The sequence below is a fragment of the Miniopterus natalensis genome, chromosome 4 (assembly GCF_054644295.1).
Source record: "Miniopterus natalensis isolate mMinNat1 chromosome 4, mMinNat1.hap1, whole genome shotgun sequence".
In the NCBI taxonomy this organism is placed as follows: Eukaryota; Metazoa; Chordata; class Mammalia; order Chiroptera; family Miniopteridae; genus Miniopterus; species Miniopterus natalensis.
Genome location: NC_142084.1, coordinates 10353425 through 10378902, shown reverse-complemented (window position 1 = coordinate 10378902; position 25478 = coordinate 10353425). Strand labels below are relative to the sequence as shown.

Here is a 25478-nt window from a genome sequence, read left to right as displayed (position 1 = left end):
GGAGGGGATCAATGAGGGTAAAAGGAGACATCTGTAATATGTTGAACAATGAAGATAAATTTATAATAATAATAAAATAAGTAAATACAAATAAATAAATAAAAATTTTTGAACTAAAAAAAAAAAAAAAAAGAAACACGAAGCATTCAGAGTTGTCAACAGTTTGTTCAACACTCACTGAAATCTGAAAAACAGTTCTTTAGTGGTGGTTGTTAAACTTCAATCTAAAACCTTGGGCCATCTTATAATAGTCAGCATTTTATTATTCTGTAAACACAAAGAGTTCTTTTCCTGTGTCTTTCATCACATCTCAGCTACTTTTCCCTTGTCCTCTCTGTGGCCGGGTCATTGTTTTGGTGGGGTCATTGGACGTGATGATGTTGAATAGGACTCCTTTATAGTGATGGCTTAATGTCTGTCCCTAATTAAACTGTCAGTGGTTGCTCACAAAAGTGTTTCTTCAGAATCTCCTCTGGTGAATCACAACTTATAAACTGAAATTATCATTGTGTCTCTTCTGGGAATCACTGAGCGTTGATTTTATTGCCATGTTGTGATTGTCAGGTGACTTCTTCTGTGTCTGTATTACTGGATTGTTGCAACCAGGAAGTTTGGAGCACACCCATTGCTCCTCCAAAAACAAATGTCTTCTTATTAGGAGGTAATTAGGATTCTCTTTTAAAGTATCCTAAATATCATGTGTTATTTTAAAAAGAGAATTCAAGATCTAGAAAAGGTCCTAAAGAGCATCTGTTCCAAAAACCTCATTGTGTAGGTGGTGGAATTTGGGTCTCAAAGGTGGCAGGACTGACTTTGCTATGGTTTCCCAGTGAGTTTGAAGCACAATCTAGCTGCGCAGGTCTATGACTCAAATCACATTCTTTATGTTCATGTTTTCTTGGCTGAAGTGAGATGATAAACTTCACCCAGTTGAAGAGAGGCTAAAGGGAAGCATTTTTGTAGGTTGCATTATAGTAATATATGCCACCACGAAATGTGTTTATTGACATAGAGATTCCCAAGTCTAAAATAATTTAGGATACGTATGTGTATATGTGTGTGTGTATATAAATTTCATCAAATAGTAGTATTTTCAAAACACAAAGAAAAACCTGAAAGTACTGAGCCAAAGCATCAAGAAATCTGGGTACAAACCTCTCAGGTTTTGTGGGGAAGTCACAACCTTTTTAAGGTTTCCTAAATAAATATTCATCTTGATGTTCTTACCTCTCTAAGGTGGGGAGTGAATGAAAATTAGATTCACTGTCTCTGAGGTGTCCACCTATCATATTAGAAATAAGCATCACCCAGCCGGGCGTGGCTCAGCGGTTGAGCATTGACCTAGGATTCAGGCGATCAGGTTTCGATTCCCGTTTGGGGCACATGCCCGGGTTGCAGGCTCGATCCCCAGCAGGGGGGCCACAGGAGGCAGCCGATCAATGACTCTCATCATTGATGTTTCTCTCTTTCTCTCCCTCTCCTTTCCTCTCTCTGAAATCAATAAAGATATATTTAAAAAAAAGAAAAAAGAAAAAAAATAAGCATCTATAAAGGAGACTGAGTACATGAAAATGATGCTCAGGTCCAGGAGAAAACAACTGAACTAAACATAATGCTGTTGGATACCATCTTATTTTCATTCCTTGCCAACTAGTTTGGATCGTTCTTGACTTGATCCATACTAAATGGCATGTGAGTATCTCCTCTGACAGATTCTATATTCTGCTCACTAGCAATTTTTTTTTTTTTTTTCCCTTGGCTGCTGCATTTTGTTGAAACTCTATGAAAGACCTTTTGTTTTTTATTATATTTTTTATAGATTTGAAAGTTAATCTAGATAATAAAATTATTTGAAAGATAGACTTGAAAGAACTATCTAGTTTTAGAAAATACTTTCTCGACCTTATGCTTTCTAAGGCTCTTTTACCTCTTATTAAATATGTCACATAGCAAATATAGGTACTGCGTAATTTCACAATGTAATTTCTATTTCTTATTGATCCTCATTAATATGTTATATGTGTTTACCAACACCTTCGAGACCTGACGTTCTTTGACTATGAACCCCTGGTATACATTTTCTGTATTAAAATCTAGAAATGTGTTCAATGTGATCGCTTGTCTTTTTAAAGGATTATTGCAAGGAATATGAAAACCAAGTGAGGAATGGAAGACTTTACTGTACACGGGAGAGTGACCCGGTCCGTGGCCCCGATGGCAGGATGCATGGCAACAAGTGTGCCCTGTGTGCTGATGTTTTGTGAGTACAGATGTGGTTTCTTTGGGGTGATTCAGAGGTGAAGTGGAGACTGATTAGAGCGATGAGTAAGAACAGTGTTGAGGTGAAGATTTGTTGTTCAGAATTTTTGAGCAGTTTATGCTCTCTACAAATCATAATACCCCCTAGTAAGTAGACCCTAAAGATGGATGTCTATTTCTGAGTACAAATGGATTCCATTTTCCAGTTGGAAGGCTGGATGACAAAATACTTAGTAACACTTCCTTTCGTGAACTTTGGAAGCCTTTCTCTAAGATAATCATCACACAAAATGAGGGTAAAAGCGGGTACCAAGACTTTGTTTCCTTCAGTAATTATCCCATTGTGACAGGCACACTTTCTTTCAGATCCTTGAACTCTCTAGGTTCTTTCTCAATGCTGCGTCTTCTAGGCCAGTTTGCCTCCGTCTTGGCCAGCTAATGTCTTCTCTTCCGTGGATTGCATTTCAACATAATCTTTCTTTGCTTAAGTCCTCTAATATCCCTAACTGAAATTCAATCCTTGTAACTCAATGATTTTATTTCATAACAATCATTGCAATTGGTAACTAGATATTTATTTCTATGACAGCTTGTTGACTATCAGTCTTCTCTACTGGGCTATAAGTTCCAAAAAGACAGGGCATGCGTTTGTTTTGTGTACTACTATGATATACCCAAAGGGCCCAGGCTAATGGTTGCCAAAAAAATAGTTACTAACTGAACGTATGAATGAAGATCTCTGCTATCAGGAAGTTTAAGGGTAACTAGCAGAAATAAGCCATGGCTATGCACATACACACACGTATGTAGTGCAAAACCAAATGAAAAGGTCCCATAAAAGGAGCATGTTCAGGTATGAAAATACAGTGGTGGATGCAGAACTCATTTGCACTTTGAGATCTGAGATGTCTTCTTAAAGAGGGCAGAATTTAAGCTGGGGAGATTTAAAAGAAAGGAAGTTGACAAAAATAAAAGATCATTACAATGGAAGGAAATGGCATACATGGAGGCAAAATGGAAGAAAGGGGTCCTTCGGGGAAACAGCGGAGATTTCAGTGCGATAAGGGACTGTAGGGTTGCTGGAAAGTGTTTGTGTGAGAACTCAGGGATACCTAGCTGTTTTTCCACTTGCACCTAAACCACAGTTTTGCAACATGAAGATTTGAAGCATCGTAGTCACTTATTTAATTTTGTTCCTTTCTCCAGAAAACGGCGTTTTGCGGAAGAAAAAAATAAAGCGGATGAAAACCTGAGAAAGGCTGAAGAAAAAGTTAAAGTTAAAAGAGAAATCGAGGTGAGGATTAGTTTGATCAACCCAGTTATGACTTTTGTGTATGTGTGTGAGCGCACTTTACTTAATGTTGGTTCATTTTTCCTCCACTACTGATGGGTGTCTGGAAGCTAATTTATAGCCGTTATTTTATAAGATTTGTAATAATAAAATAATCCCTATGGCATTACAATTTTAAGCTCTATTTGGAGGAAATGAATCACGTCATATTAGTAAAGTATATTCAAAGCATCCTCTGAGTTTCAAAGATTGATATGCAGCTACTTCAAATGTATGGTTGTTGTTTTGGAAGTTTTTATTTTGAAAGCAGTATCAATGGAGAATTTTAATTTGCTCTCTTTAAAATTGTTCTACATCACACTTTCTAACCATCTCAACAAGTGACCCGCCTTCTTTCTATGCTCAGATACCTAGTAGCTTTCCTTTGAGTTGATGCATTAGCATCCCACCTGATGTCTATGTTTCTAGCTAACATCTTCCTCAGTCCATGAGATTTAACTTACCTTGCATTTTTTCGCAGAGTAGGAAATATTTCCATGAGTCAATGGCATTATGAGAATCCAGCATTTGAAGGTATCCTGGAGTATATATGGACCATTTCACTCCATGAAAAACCCCTATTTAACTTATTTCTTACAGACAGAGTTACCCACCTGCTGGGAGGTGTGGCTCACAGTTTTATAAAATAGCCATTCCATTCGTTTACCTTCTGCCTCCCTGTAGCTCTCTCTTACTGCCGAGGTCTCGTTTTCAGCTGTGTTCTCCCCCTCAATCCTTGGTTACAGAGTCCTTTTCATTTTATTTCTCAAATGTTCCTCAACTATTCTTTTGTCTTTTGTATCTAATTCCTTCCTTCCTTCCCCCTCCTGCCTTCCCTCCTTCCCCTTGTCTTCCTCTGTGGCTTCCCTGACTTCAGTCTCTAGTCACTCACATCCTCCATATACCTGGTTGCATAGTCTTTCTAAAACAAAGGTTTGGTTTTATTCTTCTCTGCTATAAATATTTATCATTTTCCCATTTCCTAAGAATGAAGTCCAAATTCCCATCAAACTTGAGTGGCCTGGTTTTGACTTACCTTCAAGGTGTCCTTTTTGGCCAGTTCCCACACCTTTCTCTCTTTTCCCACTAATAATACATTAGCCATTGGACTTGTGGCTGTAATAGATTTTCTTGAATTAACAGGTTCTTTGATGCCTCTATTACTTTGCTTATCATAATTCCTCTTGGAGGACTTTTTTTTGCCACAGTGTTTTCCTGGAAATTATCCTAAAGATACAAATCAGAGATAAGCTCTTCCTGAACTTCCACAAATTATTCTTTCCTTTGTGCTTGTATGCACTTGATTCAGACTTGTGCCATCTCTTAGCTTTTTATGTTGAATTCAGAATCCTTTGCACTTGAGTGATAGAATAGCTAACCCCCATTTATATTTATATCCCTTTAACTTAATACATTTGTTGAAGACTTAAATGGATGACTATAGCAAAGAGACAAGTCCCACAAAATTTGAGGGTGATCCTAAATCCTAAAAGTTTTCTTTTTATCCTTAATTCCTTCCTTTTCAATATTTTTGATGGAGAATTTAAAATGTATGAGCAGAGAACTATATAGAAACCGTCAAACTGTCTCATTTTCATTATTTAGAAACTCTGCAGTGACTACCAGGCTCATGCAAGGAATGGAATACTTTTCTGTACCAGAGAAAATGACCCCGTTCGCGGTCCCGATGGGAAGATGCACGGCAACTTGTGTTCCATGTGTCAAGCCTTCTAGTGAGTATAGAGCTTTAGATTGTCACAGAGTGAAGGGGCCTTACAGCTAACCTAGCAGAACCAGCTTGTTTCATAGATGAGGAAATGGTGCCTTGACATAGGGAAGGGAGTTGAGTAAGTGACACTGAAACTGTTAGTAACAGAGCTGGGAGTAAGTACCTAGACCTACTTATTCCAAGGTGTCTGTGTTGCCTGGTCACTCATTCCCGTAGCACTGGAACATCCTGACAAGCATGAGCTTATACAAATACCACGTTGTTCCTACTGCTGAAATTCCATATGTGAACCCCTTGCACAAGTTTATAGGCACCTCATCTTCCAGAGGGATAAGAGCCCAAAGTTAGCACTTAGTGTAAAAATTGGTTACTAGAGTCAAAGTTGCCCAGGAAGCAACCATGAACCCTTATAAATTACAGTAAACGTTACTTTAGATAACATTTCTCAGTAAGTTAGAATTGACACTTTGCTTTCAAAATTTGGAACTACTCTCAGTTTCTTTGATTGAGCTTAGTTTAAGTAATTGACTTACATTTAGAGTCTACAGCTTTTGACTGATAACCGAGTATGGTTGAAATACCATCAGTGAACTATACATACCATGCAATTCTATTGCTCAAAGCAAATTAGGCTCATTTAGTTTATCATTGTATGGCCTTTTCTACCCGCCCTACGTGTTGTCTTTAGATAACACAGCCATGAGTAAGCAATACATTTAAATTGAATTAATAAAGTTAGGGTGTGCATGATGGGATAGGTAGATCATGGACTTGAGAGGAGAGAGCTTGACTAGCTGTAATCATATCCTAAAAGTGTAGCCGAAGCCCTCTCTGCCTCCCCTCCTGTCTGTGAAACAAGGGGACTGACTGGTTGATATGCTTTGTTAAGGCCACTTTCAGCCTCCAGGTGTAATGTCACCACAGTACTAGTTTTGGTCATCTCCTTTATGGACATTAATGATGTTTCTTTTCTGACCACAGGCAAGAAAGGTAATTTATAGAAAGTGAGCTTTCCAGACCCTCAGTTACTATCTTTCTTTTAATGTTAAGCAGGAACTATGAAGAAGTTGTGGTATCTTACCATACTGGGGGTTGTTTTGTTGCTTCTCATTGGTAGGTAGTGATGAAAGGACAAAATCGCTTCTTCCGAGGGAGGCAGGACAAATTAGCAATGCAGGAATGTTGGGAAATTATTACCTACATGTTTGGTTCTATGGCTCCTCTCGTTTTCTCTCACTCAGCCAAGCAGAAGTGCAAGAGAAGAAAAAGGCAGAAGCAAGAAATAAGAGAGAACCAGGAAAAGCACCCTCATTTGCAGTGAGTTGAATCCACCCAATAAGTCCTACTTAGCACAGTAATTTGAACATCCCTCAAAGAGTGTAAAGGCTGCCTGGCCAGTGTTGCTCAGTGGTTGAGCATCGACCTAGGATCCAGCAGATTCCAGTTCGATTCCTGGTCAGGGCACATGCCCGGGTTGTGGGCTCGGTCCCCAGTCAGGGGTGTGCAGGAGGCAATTGATCAATGACTCTCATCATTGATGTTTCTCTCCCTCTCCCTCTCCCTTCCTCTCTCTGAAATCAATAAAGCCTTTAAAAAAAAAAAAAAAAAAAAGAGCCTAAAGGCTGGAATATTGCCCTATAAAAATAACCAGAAAATCTTAACCCTTCAATCTGAGGATGACATTCCGCAGAATGCAATCTCTTGAATGCTGTGGGAGTTTGATCAATTCTTACTGCTTCTGAGACTAACCATGTGCCATAAAAATAACTTATCCCAAGCCTGAAAAACTGAGTTCTAATTTTATCAATTACAGACTGTGCTGGCTTTTGCTTACCACCTTTCAGAGACTCTAAATGTATATTTTCTACATAAAAACTTTTGAAATTTCACATCTGAGTTAGGATAAAAATACCTTGATCCCACACACCAAAAAAAAAAAAAAAAAAAAAAGGAAGCATGATTTTTTATCTCTGAAATATCACAATATATATTGCCATAGCCTTATCTAAGTTTTTATAACCTATTGTTTAGATGACAATAGTCTCTTAATCTTTGGTCTAGGTTCTGTCCTATCCCTTATCCAGCTGTCCTAACACAGCCAGAGTGAAATTTCAAAATATTAATCAGGTCTCAGTACTGCTCTGCTTAAATCCACAAACAGCTCGTTACATATCTGATCAAGGTTGCATCTCTGTCTCATCTCCCTTCTTATTTGCCTTCTTACCTGCAATCAGAAATTAATGCTCTGCTCTATGCCATATATGCCATGTAGTTTTCTGCTTGTGTCTCTCAGCTTATTTTAACAATCTGGTAGGCATGTTCCCCAATCCATTAAACAAGAGTAAATCGTATTTACTCTTCATGGTCTCAGTCAAATTATTCTTGTCCCCTGACATCTCCCCTGCTTTCCACAATCAGATTTTATGGTCCCAACTTCTTGAGCTTTCAGATTTTATTGTACCTCCATGTTTACACTTATTTTATTCTGTTTAGTTTATAATGAAGTTTACTTGTCTATTTCCTTTATTATATTGCGACATCCTAGTATGTCTTATTTGTTCCCATCTCTTAGCAACTGATGAGTGTTGTTTGTTGAATTGAACTTTATATTTGAGAGAAACACAGCTAAAACCCTGGGCTTGAAGAAACCTGACATTAGTTTCTGCCAATGCAGATGTTCCAACCTGCTGCTGTGAATAGGAATGAAATGTATGTCCCACTTATTTCTGTTTTGACAGGAGCTGTGCAGTGACTACCGCAAGTTTGTGAGGAATGGCAGACTCGCTTGCTTCAGAGAGAGTGACCCCATCCAGGGCCCAGATGGGAAAATGTATGGCAACACCTGCTCCATGTGTGAGGTCTTCTTGTGAGTAGGACTGCAGCTGGAAAATATGGGAGGGTTTTGTCCTTTCTGCTACATTTCCTTATTTATTTTTTTGCTTTATTTTATTCTATTTTATTTTTAAAAATTGTGTGTGTTTCTTGTCAATGGCATTATTGGGCCACATTTTTGCACAATGTCATAATTATCAAAGAACAATTCCTGTATCTCAATCTCTGGCTGGTTGAGTTCCTGAGGAAGTGAAAAAAGATGCAGAACAAGGACCTGACCTGTGCAGAGTGGGATATGAGGTCATCTGAATTTACACCACAGATCCCCAAGCAAACAAACCAATACGCAAAACAGTGGGTTGGCACGGGACCTGGAGGAATGACTGGAATAAGGAATTGCTGGGATCTGGTGGAGTTAACTCAGCTCATGAGTCTTCTCAGCTTGAAGAGCTTAGTTGAAGCCCCCTCTATGCCCCTAATCCCCAAATCTCTCCCTCATAGGACCCAGAACTTTTCCTTCATCATATTCGTCACAGTCAGTAGTTGTAAATCTATACGTGTGACTATTGGTTTAACATTTCTCTCTTCCACTAGATGATCATTCTTTTTATGAAAGGGGTTCTAGAAAATGTAAGCGCTGAGTTCAGATTAACCTGCTTCATTTCTGTGTTCAGTTATGAGAGGGCCACTTCAACAGGAAGGTAAAACATATTTAGAGGAGATGGAGAAATGGGTAAAACCCACGGCATTTGAGGATTATGAAGGCTCGGCACACTTAGCCAGGGGAAAGTCACAGTCTTGAAATGTCCAAGTAGTTTTTATCTTTAAATGTGCAAACAGTACTGGTTCCAGGTTGTCTCTGTGGGTGAAAGTGGGGCCAGTGAGTGAAAGCTCTGGGAGACAGGTTTGGCCCAAGGCCAGGAGGAACTTTCTAGTGCTGGAGGACTTCAAGATGAAATGACCTGGCATGGGATTTCAAGGATGGTGGAGGTGGAGAATGGACTGGCAGCCTGAAGCAAAACTAGATGGGAATCTGAGTACTGGAAGCTTAAAAACCACCTCTGAGCTACGGTTGATATCCTTAGTCTGCACTTATTCGTTCTGTGTCCTTGAGAAAGCTATGCATCCTCTCTGTCAGTTTTCTCATCTGTAAGTTGGGGCTATAATAGTACTTTTGCTACATGTACTTGTGAGGATTTTACTAGTATGAGCACAAGGTTGGGCATAGACTTCAATAACTATCAACTATAGCAATTAAATGATATTTCAGATCAATTTCAACCTGGAGATTTTATGATTCTTACTCATTTCTTTCTTACCCACTCCCTTTCAGCCAAGCAGAAGAAAAAGAAAAGAGAATGAAGGAAGCTGAATTGAGAAATAAGAGAGAACCTAAGACTACAACTTCCTTTGAGGTGAGGGAACCTTCTCCAAGTCAGAGACATGTAGACCTGGGGCCCATAGAGGGCATTCAGGGAACCCATAAATTCCCTGAAACTGTGGGAAACATTTGGACAGTTTCTGTTTGTTTATATGTGTGCATAGACACACGTGCATGGGTGGCTATTTTTCGGTTGAGGATCCGTTACTTAGTCACTTGAAAATACCCATGTCTTCAAAGTTAAGAACTCTTCTAAAATAAGCCAGTTGCTGATTCCCACTTAAGAAAAAGTCCAAACGTCAGCTTTCTTGCAATATAATCCAACCTGTGTTCAATGCCTCAACCTTCCCTCACCGACCTCACAGGAATTGTGCAGCGAGTTCCGCAAGTCGAGGAGGAATGGGCAGCTGCTATGCACCAGAGAGAACGACCCCATCCAGGGCCCCGACGGGAAAATGCACGGCAACACCTGCTCCATGTGTGAGGCCTTCTTGTGAGTAGCACTCAGGCCTTCTGAAGGAGTGGGGAGATGGAACTAAGAGAAGTTTTCAGACAATTGCGAATAATGCCTTTTCCTCTTCTGTGTAGAATTCAATTTTGGGTGTCACATTTTAATAAGCTAAAAAAAAAAAAAAAAGCACAGAACCAAAAGAGCAAGTAGACAGCTTTCAGATGATAATTCTTGTGATGTAAAGTGACACAGAATCATTTCTTTTAGGATATTTCAGAAAGAACTCAGCATCTTTTATTCAGAGAAGAAAATACTCTATGGTAACCTTACTCATTGCTTTTAGTTTTCTCCAGGATTACCAGATGGAATAGGGAATGAAGGAGGTTACATGTAAAATACCATTGTGGTGCTCAGCAAATTTTAGGAGATTTTATTTCAATTCACCACCCTACCACTCATTTTGTGTGACCTCAAGGAATGGAATTAAAATGGATGAGAGCTATAGGGAGACAGGTTTGAGTGCAACAGGAAGATGAACTTCACAGCAGTTAGCAAAGGAAAGGCTGCTTCAGGAATGATGACTTTCCTGTGTAGGAGTTGGATGTCCATTTACAGGGACTAAGGTATAATTGTAGAGTAAATGGTGTGCCATGTCCCCTGAAACAAGCCTGTGGAATTCTATAAGTCTTCTGATCTTTGTCCAAAGGGATACTCCAATTTATTTTCTCTACGCCAGAATCTCTGGATTTAGGATTTAGTCATGCAGTCTTTTGGGGTAGAAAATAATATAACCCAGCAGATTGATCCCATAGTGTTTGGGCCATGGAAACATTAAAAATCTACTAGGAGGAAGTCAAGACAATGACCATGTAATCATCGTAATCAACATTTATTGAATGCCTATAATCTTCATGTACTAGCCAAGAGCTTTGCTACCTAATCTCATTTAATCTTCACAGCAAACATATGAAGTAGGTTTTGTACTATTGCAAGTTTTAGATGGAAAAATAAAGGCCCAGAGATGTTACGAATGATAGAAAAATCAACACCAGAAAGACAAAGAACATGATAATATTTCTCACTGTATTATGCAGACAAGATATAATCATTTAGCAAAGCAATGATCAGCTTCTGGTAGTTGTATTTACCTGTATTTAGGCTTGTTTCAGTCTGTTTTTCTTTACCACTACACTAATCTCCCAGTGACAAGGAAGTAATCCTGCCATCTACTGGTCAGCTCTGCTACTTGCTGATAATTTCCCTGTATGGAAAGAAAATGCTTCTTGAATTTTTTAGTCAATTAGACTCATGATAAAGTTTAGATCAGTTTTCCTTTTAAAGAAGTATGAGAAACCTAACAATTTCAGAGGTATTTTAATAATTGTTTCCCATCACTATAAACGCCATATCAAAAAAAATTAAAGTTTTATCACCTCATATTTTATGGATATGTTAGCAAAAGGTATAAACTTTCTTGAGAATCATTCTTTCATCTGTAGCCTTCTCTTGCACACTTTTAAATCATGTGTAAACACTCTCTTCAACTTTTAAAAAGTTTTAGTTTTATTGATGGGCAAGTCTTATGTTGATTGGAACATATGGAAACATTTTCACAAATTATTGAATATTTTTCTGTCTATATGACATGATTGAATTACTTGTATTATAGATCCAATTATGTTATAAACCCATTCACTGAACACAGTTTGCAACATCGTTAGTTACCCCAAATGGTTAAGAACTGTCACTCCCACTTCACTTCCATCATATGCCTGTTTTTGGAGAACTCGCTTTTAATGGTGATTACAATGATGATGATACCACTCACTTATGTCACTTCTGTCAATCACTTTATTATGGACCAGATACTTATTCTAATTGCTTTACATGTATCAACCCATTTCACGCTCACAACAGTCTAATGAAATAAGTATTCTCATTACCTCTTCTGGCCCTTCTGTACCCTCCCTACTTAAAGTTGAGGAAGCCACAAAGGGGTTAAGAATTTTTATGTTTCCTATGCAATCTGGCTGCAGAGTTTTCCTGTTAACTACCATTGCTATATTGGCTCTCAGAAACCAAATATTGCCACTTTATAAAGCGTTGTTGCTGATGCAAAAAGATCAGAAAATAAGGACTCATTCCAGCGTATTTGCTGGGAAGCTACACAGATTCACTCATTAGGGGATTTTTCTCCCGCACCCCACTCTCTTGAGCAGAGGGGACTCATCTAACTTAGTATCCAATAAAATTGCAAGTCACTATGATTAGATCTTTGGGGTTACTTGAGAACAGTCAAAGCAATGAATGATTAACTTGTAAATGTGAAGGATCTGCTCCACTGTACTAAAATCCATCTCTTCCCCCCACCCCCCGTTACTTATAGCCAACAAGAAGAAAGAGCAAAGGCGAAGGCCAAAAGAGAAGCTGCAAAGGTAATGTTCCCGAAAGCTAACGCCACGCCTTGGTGCTCTTTCCTCTGGAATAGCATAACATTGGGTATGTTTAAGGCGTACAGTGTGTTGATGTCTAAAGTGATTACCACACAGCTTTAGCTAACACCTCTGTCACATCACAGAATTACATTTTGTGTGTGTGTGTGATGAGAACATTTAAGATCTATTCTTAGCAACTTTCAAGTATGTAATACAGTATTGTTAACTGTAATCACCGTGTTTTATGGTAGGTCTCCAGACTTATTTGTCTTATAACTGGAAGTGTGTCCCTTTGACCGACATCTCCCTATTTGCCCCCCCAATCCCTTGGTAACCACCATTCTACTCTCTATGAATTCGATGTTTTGTAGATTCCACATATAAGTGAGATCATATAGTATTTGTCTCTCTCTGCCTCATTTATTTTACTTAGTGTAGTGCCCTCAAGTTTCATCTAAGTTGTCTCACATGGCAGGCTCTCCTTTCTTTCTCATGAAGGCTCACCAATATTCTCAGTTCCTCTCCTTCTGGGCCTATGGAATAGTCTCACCTTTGATCTTCCATAGCTTTGATAGACTGATGTGCAACACAATACACGCACACACACACACACACACACACACACACACACACACACACATTTCTTTATCATATGTCAGCCTTCTTCTGCAACAAGATTCCGAGCACCCCCAGGAGGACGATGAGGGTGTTTGCAAACCCACTTTTGTGCCAGGACAGTTCTGAGTCTGTGACAGGAGCTTTGAAACAACTTACTGATTTGCTGTGACATGTAATCACTTTTGTTTTTCCTTCTTACTCTTATTTATTCTTCACTTGTTCCTCATGACAGACAAAGGAAGGGTAGGGAACTGCTCTGAGAAATGATTTTCTTCCCTTTCCAGGAACTCTGCAGCGAGTTTCGGAGCCAGGTGAGGAATGGGTTGCTCATATGCACCAGGGAGAGCGACCCCGTCCGCGGCCCAGACGGCAAAATGCACGGAAACAAGTGCGCCATGTGTGCAAGTGTGTTGTGAGTATCTCCCCTCCTCTCTCCCATGGGATGTCTTCACCATTGGTCGTCCCTGAGTCTCAATTTCTTCAGGAATGTGTGGAATATATATCATGGGTTATATGCTGGGTAATTTTAAAAGCACACGGACAAGACATTGGGTAATGTTGAATCACATGGTGACAATGTTATTACTTATTCAATAGTATTTATTCAATAATTATCTTCTAATTAAGTCATGGTAAAAAAAAAGTCTTAATTTAGTGCCAAAATTAAGTGTCAATTAACACTTGACAATCATTGTTCACAACAGAGAGAGCAGAGTTTTGATAATCTGGATGGGACCATCTCTTTGGTCTCTCTCCCACCCCTGACATTTTACAATTCTGTGAGCATATTCAGATACTGGTTAAGGGAAACCATTTGGACAGATGTCTATGGGCCCAGTATGTAAAGACTTAAAGTAACCTGAACAAAAATGGACTAGAGAGAATTATATTTGCCTTTTCAGAGACATTACTATACACAGGTGAAATAAACACTTTGATAAGTGGTTTAGTGTAGAGAGTTAAACCCCTGAGAGGCAGGCCCATCTCAGAAATGTTTATTAAAATGTCTTCTTGGTTAGCCAGTCCAGGGCCCAATAGGCCATTGTTTCGCTGAGTGGGACCAGAGCTCCATTGTGTGAGACTGTACAGGAGAAGCTGATGGCATCTTATCACCTTCAGTTCTCTTTCCTAGACTCCTGATCCCCTCCTGAGCCTCATGCTAAAATAAATGTTAAGAAAAATATTTAAATAGTATCTGCTGAAAGAGGTGCTAAGTTAACATTGCTCCTTAGCTTTCACACCTCTTGGCCCAGTCTTAAGTATAAGATTTAAGGCCTTAAAGGAGAGATTAACAGGGAAGAGCGGTAAATAGTGACCTGAGATTCAAAAAATTAGGGCTCTTCTTGCACCCACTGGATTTGTAGTGCTGTGGTGATGACTGGCTTAGATGTGATAGATGCTAAGGATTTTTTTCCAGCTTTAGGATGCTTTGTGTCAGTAGAAAACAGCAAGAATGCCAGAATCTTAGGTTCGCAATCAACCTCCAAATATTAGCTGTTGAATCTTCCTTGGCTGGAATCATTATTGTACCCTAAAACTTGAATTTCAACTTAAATACTAATGCCATTAAGATATATTTAAAATTTTTATTTTATAGTAAAACATGGTTGGGTTTGATTATGGACCCATTATTTGCTTTCATCATTGATGTGGTAGTCATTTAAATAGGAAAGTTTTTTTTAAAAATCAAGGCAATTGAGGCTTTTTTAAGATTATTGGCTGAAGTCTCTGAAAGAAAAGAGACCACCTGAGGTCCACGTACTGGTAAAAAAAAAAAAAAGCCAGTTTTAATTTTTAAAAGGTATTGGGAACTACTGAATTTATCTGCACTAATGGCAAAGTAATAGCACCTCTTGGGCTGGATTAATTTGTACTGAATCTGACCTTTGGCTCTTCCTTCTGGAAATACCTAACCAAAGAGAGTGAGGAGTCTTATTTAGCTTGTATCTTCTTTTATTTTATTTTATTTTTTTTTATTACAGCAAACTTGAAGAAGAAGAAGAGAAGAAAAATAATGGCAAGGAAGGAAAGGAGAGAGGTGACGCTGAGAAAGTTAAGAGAGAAGCAGTACAGGTAGTTATTTTAGGCCATCCATTCCCACTAGGCCAGGCCTCGCTCCCTCCTCCAATTCCCAGTGTCTGTAGTGACTTTGCAAACTGAGAAAATGTGCTTGGACCCTCATGTGTAAGAAGATCCCTTGTTTCTAGTTCAGTTTATTCACACCAGATTTGGTCTAGTTGCTTGTCCATTTCAGAAGAAGTCAACCACCCCCTTCTCTACTGAACGTGTGAATTGTATTATCCCAAGAAAGAAGTATATGCAGATTGTCTTGTTGTCTGAATGAAAACCAGCAGAGGCAGATTTTAGATTTTTCCTCATACCTTGTTGTATAAAGGTGTTTCGTTTAAAAAAAAACACACCCCAAAAACCTAGGTTTTCATCCCAATTAATTCTCTGTGAGATTACTTAATAGCATCTTTTAGCCTTGGGACTGCTTCTGTAACACTCACAGGAGGATGGTAATGAGATGATGATGATGACAATGTAATGGCTATTAATTATTTCATTGCTACTGTATGCACTGTGGTCTATCAGTTTTATGACTGATCTTTGTAGTATTGTTCAAGGTATATATTATTATCTGTATTTTAGAGAATAGGACTCAAAGGCTCAGATAAGAAGTTAGAAAATATACATAATTATTAATTTGAGAGAAAGCAATTGTACCACAAGGTCTACCTTTAATGCCCATAACGTACGTTAGATTTTACACACTCTTTCAATGTGTAATTTTCCCACAGGCTGTGCCTCAGATCTTTATTACTTTTTCCTTTATACTTTTATAATTTGGAAGATCTCACATCTTCTCCCTGCTCTCATGTTTGCACCCTACAATCTACTCTCAGCTCTAATGCCAAAGTAATTATTTAAAAACAGAAGACTGGTTGTGCGACCCAGTGCTTCCTCACTCACTCAGAATAAGAAAGTTCTAGTGGCTTACAGCGCCATACATAATCTGACCTCTGCCACCTTTGGATCTCCTTCCCTACTGTTCTACACATTGCTGCCCTTGACAAGCCATATTGGTCACCTTGTTGCTTCTTGGACATGCCAAGCATTGAATCAACACTCCCCATCTTGTGGACTTAATAGTATTGCGTATAAAAGCCTGACTCTGGACTCAGACTGTCAGGATTCAAGTTCTCGCTCCATCTCCCTACCAGTTGTCAAACAGTTAACATTTTTGTGTCTGAGTTTCCTCATTAATAAAATAAAGATATTATTATTATTATTATTATTATTATGTCCCAAGGAACTTATCCATGTATAACAGCACAGTCCCTCACATACCTAAAGTCCTCAATATTGAACATATAATGAACTTGACCTTCTACATGGTCTTGCTTATACTTGGTCATGAATGTCAAAATTCTGGCCCCTTTTCATGGTTCAGCATAAGTATTAGCTGCTCTTTAGAGATTTTCTGCATTTACACAGTATACTTTATAGCTCTCTCTAATTTTTCTTTATTTCTCAATTATATCATTTGTTTTATTCTAACTTATAGATGCTTCTATATATTTCTTTAAAAGAAACTAAAAACTCTGTAGTGGTTTTTTATGATTGCTCTAACAAATTACCACAAACTTGGTAGATTAAAAACAATTCAGACCTATTGTCTTACAGTTCTTTAGGTCAGAAGTCTGACATGCATCTCACTGGGCTAAATCAAAGGGTTGGTAAGGCTGTGTTCACTTTTAAAATCTCCAGAGGACAATTTGTCTCTTTGTTTTTTTCTAGCATTTAGAGGCCATTCATGTTCCTTGGCTCCTGGACCCCTTTTGTCGTCTGCAAAGCCAACAACATCACTTGTCTAACTGTTCTCTCTAGTCACGTCTCCCCCTCACTATCTCGTCTGTCTTACTCTTCCAGTTTTAAGAGCTGACCTTTGTGATTACACTGGGCACACTGGATTTATCCAGGACAATCTCCCCATCTCAGCCATCTTTAATCACATCTTTGAAGTCCCTTTTGCCCTGAAAGGTGACATATTCACAGGCCCTGGGTATTAGGGCTCCTACAGATTTGGTGTTTGGAAGCAATCATCCTGCTTACCACAAATTTCCTTACAAAAGGAACAACAAATTCTTCTTCATGTCTCTCACAGTGCCAAGCAGAGCATAATATTTATATCTAAGTGAAGGTTTTCTGATAAGATATGTTACAGCAATCTTATATTCCAAATAACGTGTGATCTGGGCCACTGAGAAGCACGTTGGCTAATCCCGGCTTCTGCATCACTCTTTCTACTTATTGGTTATGTTTGGGGCATCATGTCATAGTTTTCAAAGGGGCAGCGTGGGGAAGTTTCTAATGCTTAGTTACCTGATCCTCGGCAGGAGCTGTGCAGTGAATACCGTAACTATGTGCGGAACGGGCGGCTTCCCTGCACCAGAGAGAATGACCCCATCAAGGGCCCAGATGGGCGAGTCCATGGCAACACCTGCGCCATGTGTGAGGCCTTCTTGTGAGTAGCGCTTCAGCCACTGCTCCTGCTGAGCGGAGGAGCCATCTCCCGGGGTGGGCGACAGAGGAGATGGAAGGTTTTCTCTAGGAGGCAGCAAATGGAGTCTACCTTTGCATTGAGTTTGGGGATTTCCTGTGGTAAAGCCACATGGTTAGCGCATTCTGTGTCGTGTTCTCAGTGCCCTGGAAGAAACTGGAATCACCAGGCAGGGAGGACCATGTGCTAAGGGGCAACTCCCCGCACTAATGGCATACAAGCACTAGGATTTCTGTTCTCTGCATACACAGGCATGCATTAGCCCAAAGACGTAATCATTGGGCATAACCAGCTGAAAATTTACCAGCACCTAGTTGTGATTTTCAAGCATCCTGCTGCATCCTGGGAAGAAGGGCAATGTCTTTATTTTCTAAAAGAAATATTGTAGTGAAAATGTACTTACTGTCGCTGGGGCACAGTATGTCTTATTTTTATGCAACACTAAAGACAAGAATAATCTCGGGGGGCAGGTGCCTTTGCCCCTCCATTCCTGAGCTAAGGTGGCAGAGGTGTGGGGGGACCGGGCTGCTTCGCTCTGGAGAGGTTTCCCCTTTAGGGTCCTGCGCTGGGTGCTGGGAATGACCCCCCCGCCTCTCCCACAGCCAGCAAGAAGCGAAAGAGAAAGAAGCTGAATCCAGAGCAAAAGTGAAGAGAGAAGCTGAAAAGGTACTTGTCCTGGAGTGTTCGTGCCCCGTGAAAGAATGAGGTTTTGTAGATTGTCTTTTAAAATAATTCATGAAATTACTGAAGAGAGAACTCGAGGTTCAGTTGGTCCCGGGGTTGATGAAATTTTCTTAAAGGACCACATAGTAGATATTTTAAGTCGTGACTATTCAGTCTCTGTCACAAATACTCGTCTGCTGTTGTAGCTGAAGCAAATGGGCACGATGTGTTCCAATAAACTTTACACAAAAAGGCGGTGGACCAAGTTTTGCTCCCGGGCCATAGTTTTACTTGCAAACTGCTGATTCACTTTGTTCCCATGTTTTTAAATGAAGATTTAAAACAGAGAGAAAGAAGAACTTGCTTAGAAAGGTAATGGGAGTGTTGATGTGTCAGAACCCATGTCTTCAGATTTCAAAGTTTTCCCATTTGAAAAGTGGAAACAATGGAATTCAAACCTAGACTCGCTGACACCAATCCAGCTTTATTTCTAACAGACCATGCGGTTTTAGATGGCCGCATTTTGTCAAACCAGGTGTGTTTCTTGCTTTACCTTTAAAGATTTCTGGTGCCAGCAGTTTTGGGGAAGGTAGAAAAGCAACTTTCCCAAATAATATTTTCTTGATTTCAGAAAGACTGATTCCAGGTAAACCTTTTCAAGTTTGTGTCATTTGCTTGCCCCCATCAAAAACTATTGATACTAAAAATAATTTCTAAACAGAAGCATAGCACTTGGAATTCTGCATGATTGGTTTGTTTACAATTTTATTTCCCATGATTGTGAGTCTGAATTTTAAAATTATATAATTAGTTCATGGTTCACTTTTCAGCATCTACAAGAGAAAATTCTTTAGAATCAGACTACTTCTGATTTCACATTAATTACTACCAACAAACTATGCTCTCACACTAGATTTCTTTTGCTAACTGGGACCAGTTAGGGAATCTGTCAGTGAACCTTTAGGCAGAGCTAGGAGAAAAAAATCACTGTTGTCTTCATTGAGTTTCAACTTAAACTAAAAGATGCAAACAAACAAACAAACAAAAACCCACAAATGCAATCTTAATTGCTACCAGCAATCAACCATATGGTCTTAAATGATTTGTTTATCCCCTATCAATTTCTCATATAATTCTGGAACTGATATTTACTGAGTACTTCCTAGATGTTAGTCATTGCAGATACGTATACATGTGCTATCTCATGTTATTCTCATAACAATCCAGGACCTATATGAATGCTTAATGCATATTTACTTAATGCATATTGGCTTTTATTCTTTTAATCAAGTGGAATATACTAGGATTATTTCCGTCTTATGGACGAAGTACCTGAGGCACAGAGAGGCATCCCCCCATCTGAGGTCTCTTGATGGCAGGCTGGAACTGTAATTAACAGTATGATATAGCACGTGTCCAGACATACCTGGAATATTATGTTAGGTTCTTTAGTAAAGGGGAAGAATTCAGAATGAGAAATTATACAGATGATTGAAACAGAATGGCCGGGCATCGGGGGATGTTTCGCTCTTGAAGAGAACATAGGGAGTTGTGGGGGAATGACGAGAGCTCTCTCCAAATATGCGAAGGACTCTCATGTGGGAAGGAAAATATTCTCAGTTTCTCTGAAGGAAGTAAAATCCTTGGACTTTGTTCACTGGTCTGAAGGAATATACACATCTTAATTGCAATGACAGCTTAGAAAAATCAAACCCTAAGAGTAGTGATTCTACTGGATTTATTATTTTCTAAGATCCCCAAAAGTAGCACTACAGCTCATTTGTGGGAACTCTCTAATAGAAATTTTGGAATGGACTATATGGAGGGTAATGGACCCCTTATTACTGCAGGTGTCCCTGTGGAAATAAGGTAACTTCTGGACAGGCATGATATAAAAGGGATTGAGATATAGTGTGGGTGGTTGGACCAGATAAACTTGGAAGTTTTTTTTTTATTTAATAGAATTTTTAAAATTTTATAATGTGTTTAGTATTGTTGTTTTCATTGTAATATAACAGAGACGGACAATGAAACCCAAGTAAGAAATGCGAGCAGTTCTCAGAGATCCCACTTCGTTCAAAGATTTTTGCTCATTTGTGATGGCAATTTCTGTCTGAATTCAGGGGTTAAATCTCAAGAAGAAAGAAAGATAAACCACCTTTTAAGTCCTGTGTGCTTAGTGTGGAATTGAGCAAAACAAACAAACAAACAAAATTTCTTAGGTCATTTTTTTTTTTTCCTCCCAGAAAGCAGTTAGTAGGAACCCAACAAAGTAATTTCCAAGAAAATACTCAAGCTCTTGCCTTTTCTCCTCCTTTTAGGACACTTGTGGTGAATTCCGGAGCCTTTTGCAAAATGGAAATCTCTTCTGCACACGAGAAAATGATCCCGTGCGTGGCCCAGATGGCAAGACCCATGGCAACAAGTGTGCCATGTGCAAATCAGTCTTGTGAGTGCACAGAGGAAGCTCCTGCTGTGGCTCGACAGAGTTGGGGAGGCAGGGAGCTAGGAAGATAATAAATATTGTGTTTGTCCTTTCCAAGGAATGATTATCTGTAAAGCATCTTTAGGTGGATCTTTATAAAGGCTAAGATTTGCAATTCTAGAAATAGACAATATATTAGACTGTTATAAAATTTCCCATTAGTTCTGGGGGAGAGCCTATCAGTAGATCAAACATCTTTCTTGATAAAATTGTAAGTCCTTTGCTGTCAGTGGGGCCTCTTCTCAAGATTATTTTGTGGTTCCTACTAGGAAGAAAACACACCAATTTCAATAGCAATCTAAGTCCTCTACTGGCATTTTTGAAAATACCACATTTTCAGGAAATGAAAAGTAGCTCCTTATACAATGTTTGGAAGCACAACTAAAATATTTGTTATTCAGGAGTCATTTACTGAACATCTACAGTGTAAAATGGATATAATGACTGCACAAGGATGAATGAAAGAGTCTGTCTAGGAATCATGCAGTTCCCTGGAGATTAGACATGGGCATTAGTTAACAAATACATTGCTAAATGAAAAGTGATGCTGACAATGTGTAAGGGAAGCTTAATTGTTTTATGGAGGAATAGAACTAGGGTTGTAATTTGGATAATATGTGGACAGTACTGGGAGGAATGAGAGGAAAAGAGGGGAACAGCATAAAGATTTTAAATTAAGAAAGCTGTCATATGTATAGTAAAGTGCAAGTTTTTTAATTTAGTTAGAACTTCACCAGCTTTAAATACCAGATCAAGGATTTTTAAGTCAATCCTATAAAGAGTGGAAAGCTGCTAAAAATGTTTCGGTAGGAGGAAAAGTACTTTAAATATGGTTCCTTTAGGAAGATCCATATGTCTGCAGTAAGAAGGAAAATAAGAGAAGGGAGGGACCAAAATTAAGAATGCCCCAAGTGGCGGTAGGGGTTTGCAGTGGCCCAGTGTAAAGTCACCAGAGCAAGGGAGAGAAGGTGAGTGGAGGCACTGTGAAGGGGAAATCAGGGCTATGTGGCAACAGCTATCCGAGCTGAGGCCAGGGAGCAGTGGGAGATGACTCCCAGAGTTTGGTTCTTCATGAAAGGTGGGGAATCCAGGAAGACACGTTTGGTAGGAAGATGCTTATTTTTAGAACTCTTAAGTACAAGGTATTGGAGAGAAATGCCTGTCGAGGCACAGGGAGCCTTTATGAAATGCTAATTAATTGCTTCCCTGGTCTTTGTGATGTGTAAGTATTGGTCTCCTACTGCAAAGAGGGCTCTCCCAGGCAGGAGGCCTCCATGTCATTCATCTTTTTATTTTCAAAGGGGGCCTGCAGCGTAGCGGAGGTTCAGTAAGTGCTGGTGAATTCCGTACAGTCTAGTTTGGCCGGGCGGTGAGAAGCTCACAGGCATGCAGCCACTCTCTGTAATCAGTTATTCCCTGCCTCCCATTTCTACTTTCCAGCCAGAAAGAAGATGAAGAAAGAAAGAGGAAAGAAGAGGAAAAGCAGAGAATTGCTTCAGAGCACGGTTCCAACGGTGGCGGAGGAGGGAAAGCTCAGGTGAGAGCAATAGGCTTGCACAACCAGGGTGGGCTTCGCTCGTTGATAGCAGGCCCACGGCAAAGGCTCTGGTACAAGGCGAATGTGGGTAGTGCCGAGCTTGAAAGTGTCCCTGGAAGAACAGGGGGTTGTCCCCTTAAACTCTAGGGTAATACCTCAGCAATTTTTAGTCTTTCTAGACCTTTTTAAAGCTGCAGTAATCAACATGGTGGCCTTACCCCAATCCCCTGGCTGTTCTTTCTATAGTCTAGCTCTCATGTCAGTGTCGATCACAGGAGAGTCAATGAATGTGAAGATGTGTCACATCAGGGTCACAAGCTTTTTATTTTCTTTTATAATTCTCTCTTTCCCTGAGTGGGGTTGCTTTGTTGAGGTATATCTCCTGTTGATCCAAGGCAGCATAATATGGTGAAAGAGCATAGGTTTTGGGGTACAACTCCGCCCCTTTCACTTAGGATTTGTGAAGCTTTGGATAAGTTGCTTCATCTCATTGAACGGGTGTCCCTGATTTAGCAGCACTCTTATAGGGATAATATAAGACAATTTAAACAAGTGTCTAGCACATTCCCTGAGATATTTTTAAGTGAGAGCATGACAATGGTGCATGTAAGCCCGTGCCTTGAGTGTGTGAACACAATTTCATAAGATCACAACCACCCTATTGTTTTTCTTACAACCTTGGGATGTTGAGACCTTCACTTCCAGGTCTGACACAGGCCCGATATTTGCCGTTCATAAACTTGGGCCTTTCTGTTTGACCATATTTTCTCCTTAGGAGGCTGAGTTCTCATTCTCAAATAATAGATCTGTTAAGACCCTTTGCCTCTCTTCTCCACAATCTACCCAGTTAAAACCCTTTGTCTATCATCTCAATTTGCCCAAGCCTACTTTCCTTGGCTTTTGCATAACTTGTGCTCTCTCCCAGCATTTCTTTCTCCTTTCTATCTACAACAGAGCTCAGCAATTATTTTTAAGTCCAGATAGCAAATGTTTTAAGCATTGCAGGTCATATGGCTTCTGTTGCAACTATTCAGCTCTGACATTGTTGTGGGAAAGCAGCCATAAATAATATCTAGAATGAATGAAGGAGGGAGTTTCAAATTTTATACATAAAACTTTATATATAAGAATAGGCAACAGGACAGATTAGTCCTGTAGGTTATATAGTTGGCTGACCCTTGACCTATGCTATTAAATTTCAGCCAGCTTTATTGTTTCCTTGTGTGGGACATTAAAAGCAGCATTATTAGGCATGACAATGGGCCATTTATTTATTTATTAATTTATGAAATATATCTTTATTGATTTCATAGAGAGGAAGGGAGAGGGAGAGAGAGATAGAAACATCAATGATGAGAGAGTCCTCATTGCATGCCCCCAACTGGGGATCGAGCCCCCAACCCTGCATGTGCCCTGACCAGGAATCGAACTGCGATCTCCTAGAACATAGGTCAATGCTCAGCCACTAAGCCATGCTGGCCGGGAGACAAGGGGCCTCTTAGAATATGGGTGATCCCAGCCCTCTTTTCTCTGTAGATAGCAATCCTAGATGTTATATTCCATGTAAGAGAAGGTAGACAAAACTTTTCTTACTCAGATTGTTTAACAAATTTAATAATGATACAATAGACCTAGTGATCCAGAAGGCCTGCTCTCTTCTCCCTTTTCAGGACCAATGTGCTGAGTTTCGGGAAAATATGAAAAATGGAAAACTCAGCTGTACCCGGGAGAGTGATCCCGTACGTGACGCTAATGGCAAAACGTACAACAATAAGTGTTCCATGTGTAAAGAGATACTGTGAGTACTGCTCTCAACAGGTGTGCCTGAAAGATAGCCAGTCTTGCTGAATCATGGGCGATTTCTCATTTTCTGAGGGCTCCCGCAGTGAAAACTATTGTTTTTGTTAATTCCCAAAGATTATATCTCTTTCTCTTGCTTCCCCTAAGGAACCGTAAGAGGTTAAAAAACACATGATCCAAAGGTCCTTTCTAGACCTTTTTTCTATGTTGCAAAGTCTACCTTGGGCTCTATAATTTAAGAAATAATATTATAATAAATTGACCTACAAATCAAGGAAGTAGAATGGTGAGTTAGTGGGGAATTAAAAACTACAACTTATGATGAAAAGGTGAAATAACTGAGGAAGCAGGACTTGGAGAGTGGAAACTTGCATTAAATATCTGAAGTATTAGTATCAGGAAGATGTAATGGATCAGCAAGCTTGTTCTGTGTTGTCCCGAGAATGTGAAATAAGACTAAAGGATGGAAATGACAGGTAGATACATTTGGACACAAACACAGGAGACTCAAATTACTTGAGTTGATCTACCTAAAATATCGACCTGTGATGAGGGAGCTTCTTAATAACCGAGTTGACTCTCCCTCATAGGGTTAGGCAGAGACATCCTCTGTGGAGGAACAGGTTTAGGACACAAAAACTCCAAGAGTCCTTTGAAAACTGGGCACATGTTAATAAGATTACTATTGACTGTTTTCTTTTCTAGGGAAAGACAAGCAAATGGAAATAATTATTCTGGCTATAGAGCAAATGGGACTGAATCAGCATCAGGAAAGGTGAGTCACTAACTAGGTTTTAGCAAGAATGGTCTTTCTGTAAGTCAACACTTTGCTATCAAAAGTGTGGAAAGGGGGTGTCAACATTGCAAACCAATATCTTGCCCTTAGATCAGAAGCCATCATTAACATAAATATCACTGGTAACTTGTTCAGTGTGGAAATTTAATGCCAAGTGGAAATCTTTCAGTCTTATACTTTACAAAGCACTTTTATAAATAGCAGTTTATTTCATTCTCTCAACAGCCTAGTAAAATACCTTTTAAAAAAAAAATTATTTTATGCCTGAATAAAGGGAGGTTCAACTACTGTAGCAATTTACTACCACCAGTGGCTTAAAACAACACCAATTTACTGGCATGTATATCTGGAGTTCAGATGTCTTAAATGGGTATCATTGTGTTAAAAACAAAGTGTGGGCAGGGTTTCATTTTTGTGTGCAAGCCCTAGGGAAGGATCTGCTTCTTTGTCCTTTCTAACTTCTAGAGGCTGCCTGTATTCTTTGGCTTGCGGCCATGTAAAAATCAGCAATGGCCAGTTGAATCATTTCCATGCCGTGTATATATAACTCTAACACTGATTCTCATAAGAACCCTAGAGATTACATTGGGTCCACACA

The 25478-nt window shown here is 39.4% G+C and overlaps 1 protein-coding gene across 1 annotated transcript in view; it reads left to right on the top strand.

The window, feature by feature from the left end:
* SPINK5 (serine peptidase inhibitor Kazal type 5) overlaps positions 1–25478 on the top strand; it is a 70739-nt gene that overhangs the window by 28562 nt on the left and 16699 nt on the right. Inside the window, exons 9-24 of the mRNA XM_016219089.2 lie at positions 2133–2260; positions 3466–3553; positions 5195–5322; positions 6560–6635; positions 8057–8184; positions 9484–9565; positions 9897–10024; positions 12369–12417; positions 13320–13447; positions 15018–15108; positions 17436–17563; positions 18202–18265; positions 20584–20711; positions 22188–22284; positions 23955–24082; positions 24790–24859. Coding sequence (XP_016074575.2) covers positions 2133–2260; positions 3466–3553; positions 5195–5322; positions 6560–6635; positions 8057–8184; positions 9484–9565; positions 9897–10024; positions 12369–12417; positions 13320–13447; positions 15018–15108; positions 17436–17563; positions 18202–18265; positions 20584–20711; positions 22188–22284; positions 23955–24082; positions 24790–24859 — 1641 coding nt within the window. The remainder of the gene's footprint in view (positions 1–2132; positions 2261–3465; positions 3554–5194; positions 5323–6559; positions 6636–8056; positions 8185–9483; positions 9566–9896; positions 10025–12368; positions 12418–13319; positions 13448–15017; positions 15109–17435; positions 17564–18201; positions 18266–20583; positions 20712–22187; positions 22285–23954; positions 24083–24789; positions 24860–25478) is intronic.